Genomic DNA, 12711 nt, shown 5'->3' with positions numbered 1-12711 from the left:
CTTCCACATAGTCTCTGCTCAGTGATGGCAGACTCTTCTTGCCTCTGTCCACTTTTTGGCTCTGCCCCAGCCCACTGGTGGTTTCAGCACTACCTATTACCAGCATGCATTTCTGTATTTCTGTTGAAGAAATACAGCCCTCAACAGAAAAGGTTACCCAACCAGCGGTAATTGATTGAGATACATTAAGGTAGGTATGCAAAACTTGAGTCTTAATCATTTGATCCAAATTCTCAAACATTCCACAGAAGCAGAATGATCAGCGATGGCAATGGAAAAGCTTTCTTGAATCTCTCATTTTCTTTTTGACTGATATCATAGTTTCCCTTTTGCTGTACCTCTATGAATATTTATGTGAGTCAAAATAGGGAAGAGCTTTCTTGGTGAAATATTGTACATATTATAAACATGTCCATAATGATCTTTTAAAGCTCTTACAATAAACATGGTCCCAAAATTTTCTGTTAAATATGTATGAGACACATTCTGTAAGCCATTTTAATGAAATTATGCTTATCGGAAATTAAATGAATGTGTATTCACAGTGCTTCAAAAGGTGGCATTACTGAAACCAGTAAACTAAGCTCATTATTCAACTTGGTTGTTTTTTAAAATGTTACTTAACCACAATACTTAGTTAAAACTGGCATGGGGGGCAGGAAAGGTCTGATTATGCTTCACTCTCACACTAGGAGATTTCTTTGAAGCAGAAGGAGCAACATTATTTCAGGGTATAAAAAAACCTCTGTAGACCATATAAAAAAGTGTGTTAAGCAATGCCATTATGATGTTCCTCCAGGTGTATAAGGCACACCTACACAACTGACATGTTTGCAGTTCTCAGATTGCCCTTGTGTCTTGTCTCCCTAGAAGAATTTTCATATATTCATCTAATTTCCCGCCCGTTTTCTGGTAACTTCATTATATTAACACCAGGCTTTGCTGCTCACTGGTCAGCCCCCACCCCCTTAAATGTAGATGCTGTTGGAGTGAGCCAGAGCCAAAGTAGATGTGATGTTAATTGTATGAATACTTACTCTTTCCCTGCTATGGTTTTAACAAAACCCACCTTCCCAAAGCTATGAAGCACCAATGACAGCTTCCTTTTAAATGCAAATAGCAGCTTCCCTGGTGTGAAGGGCATTTGTTTAGGACCATTACGCAACCATGAACTTCTGGTAACTTTTGTCACACAATCCTGTACTTCTGGTGGCCCAGAGATGCTCTCCCATTTCATCATGTTACAACTTGGTCCACATTATTGCTATGAGCCAGCCCTCAGTCTATGATAGGTGTTGCCTCCATGTATCTGAAAAGCAATCATTTGTACACAGTCAGTTTCTTGCTTTTGTAATGCTCTACAGATGTCAAGAGTTAATCTTAAAAAAAAACAAAAACCCTTCAGACATTACTTCCATCAGTCTCAAGATTTATTTCCAAACAGGACATTGCTAACCAAGTAGATTAGTCAAAATAAAAAAATCCTTCCAGTAGCACCTTTAAGACCAACTAAGTTAGTTCTTGGTATGAGCTTTCGTGTGCAAGCACACTTCTTCAGATACACTGAAACAGAAGTTGCCAGATCCTTCTATATAGTGAGAAGGTGGGGAGGGGTATTACTCAGAAGGGTGGTGGGAATGGGAGATTGGCAGATAGCTGAGATGAGCCTGCTGACGACTCTTAACGACTGTAATAGGTCTTACAGGAAAAGGCAAGGGGTGAGAAGGTGAGAAATGGCTTAGTCATGTATAATGGGATAAGAATCCAATGTCTTTGTTCAAACCAGGTCTCTCCATGGTTTTAAGTTTGGTAATGAGTTGCAATTCAGCAGCTTCTCTTTCCAGTCTATTTCTGAAATTCCTTTGTAGTAAAACAGCTACTTTGAGATCTTGTATAGAATGTCCTGGGAGATTGAAGTGTTCTCCTACTGGTTTCTCTGTTTTGTGATTCTTGATGTCAGATTTATGTCCATTTATTCTTTGGCGTAAGGTTTGGCCTGTTTGTCCAATATATTATATATTTGTCCAAGTAGATTAGAACAGAAAACAATAAGAATGGCTATTAAGAATGTGAAAAATATTGAGAAGGTGCAGCCGTCATTCTTTCAGCTCTTCTGCAAATATTTAGTGAATTTAGTACAGTGATGCAAGGTCAATGAATACTAATCACTCCAAAAACTAAGAACTGTATCTGTGATTGTTGAAAGCTGCCCAAATAGGATAATCAGCTATTTATTTTGACATTCACACAATTTATCTGGTATTGTCAGCATCCATGTGTGATTTTGAACCTTTTACCAAATTTAGAACATTCACTCTACACACCCAAATCCAAGAAAAGTATTGATTCGATTATTGCTTCTAAATAAGATCTTAATTGTTCCTAATTAGGGATCTGGAAGGATCCGTCAACCTTGGTTCTTCCAATTTCTCATTTTTAAAATCTTTTTAAATCTTAAATTCATTTCTCTCCATTTCTGGGGCAATTTTTTTTAATTGTCATAGAAATTAATCAGCATAGAAATTCTCCTAATACACATATTTTTGTTTTCAGTTTTGACTAATGTACATTTTTTTTGCAAGCAATTGCCCCTTGTGAACATGATTTAGTTGGAGAACTACATCGCAAAATTCAAGTAAATTAATTTTGAAGGATGTCTGTCTCATATTTTGCTTCTCATATTTTTTCAAAAAGTGCAGATATGTTTTCATTTAAATGTGAACTGAATTGAATTTCTCCCCCTCCCCATCCCTACGTAAAACTATTAAATAGCATTAGAAGACAGATCACTGACTTCATGTTTTCCTGTTCAAAGAGTTCAGTTTAGACAAAAGCTTTTGGAAAAGCGCTTGATGGAGAAAAGAGAAGCAATACTCAAAGAAGCCCATGAGGAAGAAGAAAGGAAGAGACGTCTTGATGCTCTCAGGCAACAGGTATCTTTTTAATTGTATAACCTGAGTCTTTTTGTGTGCAATTTGAAATAGCAGTCCCTCAAGACATGAAAAAAGGGCTTCTCAATCTTTTTAGCTTTGTTTCATCACTTGCTGTTTGGTTTGTATCTGCATGATCATTGGTAGATTAATGCATGCAGCAGACACTGTCAACAGTGAAATCTAAAAATAGTCTTGGGGTAGAATTCATCACCATTACAGACATTGTATCTGTGCAAGCAGAACAGCTTGCCAGATAGAATAATACCCCTTCCCCTCACCCCATGGACTGTTCTGGGGGTTCCCACAGGTCATTCAGGCAGCCTGTTGATGAGGTTTGCTAGGTGAATTCCTCCGATAGTGTGCCCCCCTCCGCCATGTGTATGGGTCTAATAGGCTTTTCTAGAAGATAATTTCCACACACTATGATCTCCCCACATTTTCAGTTTCATTTTGTTAATATGAGAAAGAGCAGCAGTAGATAAGTATCTACTCATAAAGTGGAAAGTACCATACTTTTCCGTGTATAAAACTAGGTTTTTTTTACTAAAAAATAATGTTAAAAAGGGGGGTAGTCTTATACACAGGGACAATTCCCCCCCCCCATTTTCTAAATGTTGAGTCCCCAAAAATAGGGGCGTCTTATACATGGGGGCGTTATACACGAAAAAATACGGTACCTTGATAAAATGGACAGGGAATGTTTTGTACCATGTTCTTCTACCTTCAACCAATCCAGATTATCTCTGTATCTATGCCTTTAAGTGCCAGGAATTTTTACACAAATTGCCAGTGAAGGGCCTCTTATATGGATTGGGAGCCTTGAATGGGTTGGTAGAGGGCTTTAATCATTTCCCCCCCACCTGGGTCTGAAATTGAATTGGGGTTGGGCATATGGGCACATAGCAGGGAGACGTCGTGTCTGAGAGCATAGCAGGTGCTGCCTGATCATCCATCCATCCATCCATTTCATCTAATGGACCAAGTCTTACAGCATTGAAAGTGGGAAAAAGGAATGAAGGCTGATAGGTAACTTTAAAATGTGCATAAACTTTCAGCAGCACAGACTGGTCCAATGAAAGGGGTCAGCTTCCTATATTCTTGCATTATGCATTTTTAAGGGAACCATTTGTATGGGTGGGAAATAATTTTGTGATTTCCTATTAACTTCCGCATTTTCCCCTCCTCTCACCAGAAATGGAAGTCTGACATCATGGATTTTATACATCCTTTATACTAAACTGCCGTACAAGCTCTCAGCTGTCAGCAGCATGATTCAGATATGTTCCCCAGGATTTCCTTGGGTATGGTTTTCAATCTAGAGTGTTTGCAAACCAGAATGAGTCTCCACCCCAACAGTTTGAAAGCTTGTTGTAGTCACTACAGACTGCTTGAATGATGTGTGGAGATGCAAATGACATTAAAACACACAATTAATAGTTTTGGTTAGTTCTTGAATATAATATTTTGGGTTGGCAGCATTTATAGTTTTTGAAAAAGGAGAATGCTTCACTTCTCTGCAAGAAACATATTCCTTCATTCTTCCAGTAAACCCAGTTACTTCAACTGTGTCAGAATTAAATGCCCAAGAGCACAATTCTATGAATGTTTACTTAGAAGTAAGTTCCACTGTGGTCAATGAAACTTACTCTCAAGCAGGCGTGCATTGAAATGAAGCCAAAATAATGTTGCTGATTGGTAGGAGACTGCTTAGGAATAGACAGAAGTTGCCTGCCACTTCACTTGTGATTGTGTGAACCAAGCGAGAAGATGCAGGAAAATGTGCTACAATTTCTGTGTTGAACATAACATATGGCTGTTTAATACAGAGAGCCTAGAAAGGGCTTTGTCCAGCATACCTGTTTATATGACTGTGGGCCAGATAGTTATGGAGGCTGAACTCAACAAGCATAAATCAGTACCAAAGCTATTATAAATCCCACTTCTATATGTGAACTCACAGGTACTTATACCTGGGAAAGTGTCGGTCGCTTAAATTACTTTGAGCTGAATGGGCCAGGCTCATTGAATGCTGTTTTGACCACAAATGTTTTTGTAAATAAGCCAGACAAAAGGCACATCCCTGTAATATTTCAAAAGCTGGATGGAGAATTTAAGATTCATTCCAGCCACATGAGTGTATAACAGCATGCAGTGCCTAGTTTCTTCTTTCCTGACCTAAGATGACTGCATTCTTTTTACATTTGTCAGGAGTATTTTCCTGATCTTTTTTTCAAACAAGAAGTTAAAGTAGAGATTGTTTGGGGTTTTTCCAGCCTTTTTATGAATCTGCTGGAGTGTAATTGTGTTTCTTGGTGTTACTCCTTTCAGATCATGACTCAATTTCTATTTTCAACTGGAGTCACCACATTGTCCCAGGTCTGCAATATGTCTTGTGTGGGGCAGGGTGGGAAATCAATGGACTTTGGCTTGAAATTGCCTTTCACTTTTAAAATATTACACTATTTCTTAGTTTTGGAAGGTCTTTATTCATCAGGCCCTAGCCCACTCATAGGGGGAAACTAACCAAGTGCTCAAATTGCGGCAAAATGTTAATTTGCCAAGAGCATTGGTGTGGCTTTGATTCCCCCCCCCCTTGAGGTTTGCCTTTTTAAGTTGCAGGATGTGGTTGATTATCTAAATACTGATCTAGCTGTAGTTTATGAGTGCCATTTTTTTGCTGAGAGGCAAAGAGTGTCCTGGCTAAGGCCCTGTGGGATCCCATGGGTAGAACTGATAGCAGTCCTGCCCTCCAAATAGATAACTGCTTAGCCTCCATTCTGACCACGTTATTAAAATTTTGCATGGCACATCTGAACTATGCTTGGGCAGGCAATATGTGCAGGCACAGCAGCAACTATGCCTGCTGCAGGTGCAGCAGTACTAGGAAGAATCTTAGGTTCTAGGGCCAGATCAGAGGGGCAGGGGAGGGTCTTCTTATGCCACTGCTAGATCGGTTGCACTGGTTAATAAGCTAGCGGTCCAACAGAACCATATGTCTGTGTGTTCATTCCCTTGTTTTTAAAATTACCGTATTTTTCTGTGTATAAGACTAGGGTTGTTGTTTTTTACCAAAAAAAATTAGGTTTAAAATTGGGGCTCGTCTTACACATTGAATGTTTTATTAATTTGGAGTCCCCCCAAATAGGGGGAATCTTATACATGGGGCTGTCTTATATACGGAAAAATATGGTAATTTGCAGTATCTTACTGCAGGTGATATTTTAAATGGCAACTAACAAACATAACTACAGTTTATCTCACAAAAGCATAACAAATTGCTTCAAGCTTGACTACATCGCTTAGATAAAAAGAAACAACCACCACAGAAAATTTTAAATTAATTCTTTTCCTGCTAAGCATCCTTTCACAAGACACTACTTCAATAAGAACCCACATTTTAAACCTGCAGTTATTATTCTCACCAGTTAACTGACTTGTGGTTTTTGTCATAACTGAATTGTGCCTTTACTGCTCTTGTCCCCTTGCAATTGGCAGGCTTTACAGTATTGATCTATGTTTTGGTCCCCATGATGCCATCCTCTTATCTGTGACTTCAAACTGATACAAACAGGATCTGTTTCTGGGGAAAAAGCCACATCCAAACTACTCCCTGGCTTGCTCCTCAGTATTTTTTCTTGCATTAGTCACTTGATTAGATATGTCAGCAACTGTGCTCTACTTCAGATTGATTTATACTCAGGGCTCTTGCTGGGTCCCCCTCCCCCCAAAACACCATTAGCCTATGTCTACATATACTGAATGACAACACATTCTGCAGCCTAAAAAACTGTCTCAGCAACTTGGCGCATAGTGTATCACGAGGAGAGAGGCAGAACAAGTGTTTTGAGGCTGGCAAATCCAGGGTCAGTTTGCATGTTGAAATTATATGATGGTAGTCTCCACACAGCAACTATAAAAGACCCCTTTCAAGTGGTGTGATTTTGTAAAAGGTTATTTTTCAGGTTCCAGAGGCATATAAAAGATCCACAACTCATCTTTTAAATTACTCTATATTCAGTGTAGCTCCTTTCAGATGTGGTATTATTGCAGGAGTGTTTGGGATACAATGCGAAGGGAACAAGTCGTTTTTAAACTAACAAACAAACAATAATTTGTTGCAGACTTGTGCTGCAGAAGTGAGTTTGTCTGGCAGCACTGAGAGAGAATCATGCAAGCCTTCTGATACTTTTATTTCAGGTGCTTATCTACCGTTTAATATTCAGAATTTCTTTAGTTTTGCGTCCAAGGACCATCAAAAAACACAAATGTGTATGGAAGGGATATAAAATGGGCAAAAACCTTAGCTTGGCCTTTGCCAACTTGGTGTCTGCCAGATGCTATGAACTACAACTCCCATCAGCCCCACCCAATGCCACCACGCTGGCTGGGGCTGATAGGAGTTGTAGCTCAAAACATAAGGAGAACAGCAGATTGGTAAAGGCTGCCTTAGCTAAAGAGTTAAGCCAGTCTGCTTGTTAGCTTTCCCCCCAGCCTTCCTGTGGTGAATGCTCAATCCTATGAACCTCTAAAGTGACTCATCAAATAAAACCATACATAAAAGGGAAGTTACCAGCTGCCATCGGTCTGCTTTCCTGTTCACTTTTATTCGATGAAAGAGCTTTTACAGAAAGCTGGTCCCTGTTCACCCTTAGTGTTGTATGAATAACTGAAATATCTGAATAGAGGAACCATCCGAGGTAAAGGAAGCTATGTTTTACTATATGAAGCTCATGTTTACTTTGGAATGCCAAGGACACAGAAAGAACAGCTAGTATCAGTTCTTGGTAGACCCCACAGTTGAAATGGCTATGTGGGTTGACCCAAAGTAAGGATTGGGTTTTCCAGTGGGTGCAGTTAATTTTAACCAACTTCCAAAAATTCCAGCTGGACGCCATTTTTGATGGATGACTCCCGGCTATGTGCCTGAATCTGCAAGAGCTGGCTTTTAAAAGCTTGCCTAGGTAGTTTTGGATTTCTTTTCTTTGTGTTTGATATATGAGGCTTCCTTTATGTTACATTATTTCATTAGTTCAATTAGTTGAAAGACTTCTTTTTCCAGAAATGGCCAAAGGGCCATGTCAGGGAACTGCCATCAGTGCCGGAGGGAGAGAGCAAAATCCAGAGGGATTCCAGAGAGCGTCCCGGGATTGGGAGAGGCAGCCCATCTTCTGGGGAAGAGAATCAGTGTAGCACCAGTGGAGAAGGGGGGCAGATGGGGGAAGCGGCGAGGCGGTCCCATGACTCCTTGCCGGGGACCAGCGGGGAGAGTAGAGGTCCTCCGCTGCCTACGCCCTCCTTGCGCAGAAGGCTTTTGCGCAGAGAGAGTAGGAGGAGACTAGGCGTCAAAGAGCTTCTTTGCTGGAAGAAGTTTAAGAAGCGCCCACTGACGGATTCTGCCAGCGATTGAGACAGCCACGGGTGAGTGGCTGTCTGGACAGAAAAGGTTCACTCAGGCAACCCAGCCAGGTGTTTGCACCGGCTTACGCACAAGCAACCCCTAGAGCCCTGGGACTGTGTGGACTAGCCTTGTCCCTGCAGTTGGTGGGCATTGGGGTCTCAAATTACAGCTGTGCCCTGTGCAATGCCAAAATTTGGTGCTCCCTGCCTCTCAAGCTCCATTTTAATTAATACTTATGGCACTCTTGAGGCTCCATGCCCAGTGTAACTGAACCAGTCATTCTGCCCTAAATCCGCCTCTGGTCTCTACCACTGATGTGTCTGGCCAATGTGTGTTCATAGTCCTCTTACACATTAGGAGTGGTCCAGGATCCCACCTCACAAGGAAGAAAGCTATGCGAGTACATCAGTATGCACATAGAGCCCCTTCTAACACACTCTTGAGTGCATGGATTATGGAAGATTGTGGCCACTGGATTCAGCAGTGACAAAGGTAGCACACTCAGCCTTGTGACCTTCTTCTGTTATTTAAATCTGTGGAGGGGAGCAGCTTAACCCCACCCCTCCCCAATAGAAAGTCATAAAAATTGTATATCACCAAGTGGTACAATCCGTGTCCCCCTATTTCATGATTAAAATAGTACTTTGTATATAATATTGTTTCCATCCATTCCAACCGTGAAGTTGTTGGTTCAAGGAAAAAATAGGTATAAAAAGAGAATTCCTTGGATATCAAGATCCAAGCTTGGGGCAAGTACTCTTTGGTGAGAGAACCTCAACAGAGATTTAAAATCACAAAATATGCAGCAAAGTAAAGCGTGAAAATACAGGCTGTTAGACCTTTAAAAATATGCCCTTGTGAGTCCCAAAACTTCCCTCTTCCCCCAGCGTAGGAAAATACTACATGTTTAGTAAGTTAAAAATTCATTTATTTGCAAAGTCTCCAAAGGTCAGGTTCGTGTGCTTTTCCATACATCAGTCAGTAAAGTCACAATAAAACTTTGTTTAGTTCCAAAGTGGTGAAGGTTCCTAAATTATTGGTATAGGAGCACAAGAATGACTTGTGAGAGCCATGTGGCTAAGCTGCAACAACCAACTTAGCCTCTTCGCCCACTGAGTTAATCAGGTAGACTAAGATACAACAATACGTTCCTCCCAAGGTGAGGGGGAGTAACCCATGCTAAGCCTAGCAGGACAGCTTACTCTATGGTCTTAACCCCTTCATGCATTAATTACACTTCAGCATGTTGGTTATATGAGTCTCGTTATCCCACAGATGCTACAATGATGACAGTTTTTTTGGCAGCTGCTTTTTATTATAATTTGCAATTTGTGTGGTGTGAGGGTGTGGAGGAGTGAAGCCAATCACTTGTGTGCTTCATTCTTCCCCCTCCAGGCGCCTAAAGGTGTAGCCAGAGGAGGCCTGGCTAATAGGTACAATATGTGGTAAATGCTTCCTTGAAAGAGAATGAAGTTTCAGTGGGTTTAATGCTAATCATGATGAGACCTCTATATAACAGCCCTTGTTAAATCCCTTTATATCTAACTGTGCTGGATAATTTCCAGCTAGTCTCTTTTTTAAGGATAAGGTGCTTATGAGTGTGGTGGTTCCTCAACTGCAAAGGTTTCTGGATAATACTTATTACTTATATGCATTTCAGTTTGGTTTCCAGCACATATTCAGGACTGAGATAGCCTTGTTGAAACAGGAAGACTATCTACACTAGGTTGTTGAACAGGAAGAGTTTATTCCTGTTTGTTTTTCTGGACCTCTTAGCAGCTTTCAGTACCCTCAAGTATGGTATTCTTCTGGACCAACTGGATGTGGCTTTGGGGACACTTGAACATTGTAGGTATGGAATCATTGGTTGATTTATTCTGACAAGCAATGGCATTTCTAGAAGAAAGAACTTCCTTATCAATTCCATAACTTTCATTCTTCAAACATACTGTCTTCCTCCTTTTCTGCCTTAACATGTTTTCTCTCAGACCTTCCTAACTAGGTGGAAAGAATGACAAAAAAGATCAAATGGTGCGTCCTTTGTCTGCTGGACCTACTGCATGGAAACAGGAAGGTGTGATATTAAGGTTGGGTCGCACAAAATATTTGCACTGCTGACGATTTCCACATCTCTCTTAGGTTGCTGTTGTTGCAGAGTTTGACCCTGCAAGAATGATGGCCGACACAGTGGCATCTAAAGCTCGGATGGGCATTGGAACAGAAGAAGAATTTGTTCTGCTAAAACCTCTGTTTGAGTTGCATACATTCACTAATGACCAGGTAGTTGCCCATCCTGCCTGATGTGTGTGCGCGCATCCACACCAACAGCAAAAAGGTTAAATGCAGGGAGTAATTATGCTTTGTGTGGAAAACCACTGGAGGTGGGAGATATAGGTATCTGAAACGTAAAGAACTTCCCCCCATTTTTAGCAGTCTTCATTAGGTTAGGGGTAGAGTGTCAATCCTTTTGCATGAGGCCAGTTTTGCTCAGCCCTAGAGCTGCATTTAGGGATGCGGGTGGTGCTGTGGGTTAAACCACAGAGCCTAGGACTTGCCGATCAGAAGGTCGGCGGTTCGAATCCCCGCGACAGGGTGAGCTCCCGTTGCTCAGTCCCTGCTCCTGCCAACCTAGCAGTTCGAAAGCACGTCAAAGTACCGCTCAGGCGGGAAGGTAAACAGCGTTTCCGTGCGCTGCTGTGGTTCACCAGAAGCAGCTTAGTCATGCTGGCCACATGACCCAGAAGCTGTTTGCCGGCTCCCTTGGCCAATAAAGCGAGATGAGCACCGCAACCCCAGAGTCAGCCACGACTGGACCTAATGGTCAGGGGTCCCTTTACTTTTACCTAGAGCTGCATTTATGCTGTGCTTGGAGTCTCATGTTTGTTTAAGGATGTCTGAACACCCAAATTCAAATCAAGGAGGCTCTTCTCTATGTACTACCTTTCTCTACTGCGGCTCTTGCTTACTTTTTGCCTTGTTATCAGTACCTTCTGACCACCATTGTTGGTTGCCTGCTGCAATATTTTTAGTTTGCAGCAGCCCATATTTTTCCTCTGCAGTAGCCTTTGGCCAAACAAGCACATTACAATATTGTAATAAGATATTGGAAGGCAGATTTGGGATTTAAGTCCCCTGAATTCGCACCTACAGTTGCATGCATGTTACCATGCACTGTATTCTGTATCTCTGTGTTCAATAGCTGTTCAATAGGTGCATGCCCTACTCCCCAGAAGTATCTAGGCATATGTGTCAGGTGGAGATTCTACTGTATATGTTTCTGTAATCCAAAACTATCCATACACATCTGGCTAATACCAAATAGGCTAGTATGTTATATGTTGCCTTTTTAATAAATGGCATTGCAATCATTGCTGCTCCTTTCAAGATGACTCGCTCAAAATCTATACCTACAGATTCATATATATAAACGTCCTATTTTTTTCCTTTTTTTAACAGATCATTTCCGACACCCGGGTTCGTGTGGAGCTAGCTCTACGAGAAGCTGGACTACATAAAACACTTTACGCTCAGGACCTTTTGCCTAAAATCCCTCCGCCCAAACTTCCAAGGAAAGACATGCAGTCCGTAGTCTTTAAAATGTACAACTAGGCACTAATCAAAGATTCAGAATCTTTTGGAATAGTCTATTAAGAATCCTTGAATAAACTATTTTAATTCAGGAAATAAGTTGGATTCTAAGTTATGAAGGGTTCTGTTATTGTGGCTGAGTCATGTTGGTAAAAATGTATTGCCAAGAAGTGCTCATTAGACCGTTTTAACACTCCCCCACAATCTTGAGCACTGCTCTGTTAACAGCACATTCTTGGCAACACAGTTTACTGAAGCTTCAAGTCTAATTATTTCAGGTGAAATCATTCTTTTAGAGGAAAATCTGCAAAGCAAAACTGCTGGAGACACACATCCACATAGGAATGTACCGAATTATTTGCATCGGGGTAGCCAACGTAGAGCCTGCCGCATGGTAATGGACCACATGTCAGTCAAGGACAATGGAAGCGAAAGTCCAACAATGTCTGGACAGTAGCACATTGGCTACTCCTGGAGTAGAGTGTTGGACTTGAACCAGAAAAGTCTGGGTTATACATCTGTATGCAATCTTTGACTTCTCCCCCATATGTCTCCTTTATCCTTGAAGTAACTTTCCAGCCAATAGGAATCTATGGAGATGCAAATGCCATGTCCTTTTTCGTCTTGCATGTAGAACATTCCGCAATACAGGGACAGCAAAATGTAGTTAGGTCTTTAGTGGGGCATATTTCCTCCAGATTGGGTTTGCTTGCTTATTAAACCTTGCACATAAAATCTAAAATGGTTTGCAGCACCCGCTCAGTAGTATCCCACATCACTTCCACTGCATGT

The 12711-nt window shown here is 41.2% G+C and overlaps 1 protein-coding gene across 6 annotated transcripts in view; it reads left to right on the top strand.

Moving 5' to 3' along the window:
- CCDC148 (coiled-coil domain containing 148) overlaps positions 1–12018 on the top strand; it is a gene marked incomplete at its 5' end in the record, with an annotated part of 109019 nt that extends 97001 nt beyond the window's left edge. For all 6 annotated transcript variants that reach the window (XM_081006980.1, XM_081006979.1, XM_081006978.1 and 3 more), the window contains 3 exons: positions 2816–2933; positions 10471–10611; positions 11788–12018. In XM_081006980.1, the coding sequence (XP_080863106.1) occupies positions 2816–2933; positions 10471–10611; positions 11788–11940 (412 nt within the window). In that variant the 3' untranslated portion in view covers positions 11941–12018. The remainder of the gene's footprint in view (positions 1–2815; positions 2934–10470; positions 10612–11787) is intronic.
- Between the last annotated feature and the right edge of the window lie 693 nt (positions 12019–12711).

This window comes from Podarcis pityusensis, assembly GCF_964106645.2.
Source record: "Podarcis pityusensis genome assembly, chromosome: 1".
Classification (NCBI taxonomy): domain Eukaryota; kingdom Metazoa; phylum Chordata; class Lepidosauria; order Squamata; family Lacertidae; genus Podarcis; species Podarcis pityusensis.
Note: the sequence above shows the minus strand (reverse complement) of the source record. Positions and strands in the feature narration are given on the sequence as shown.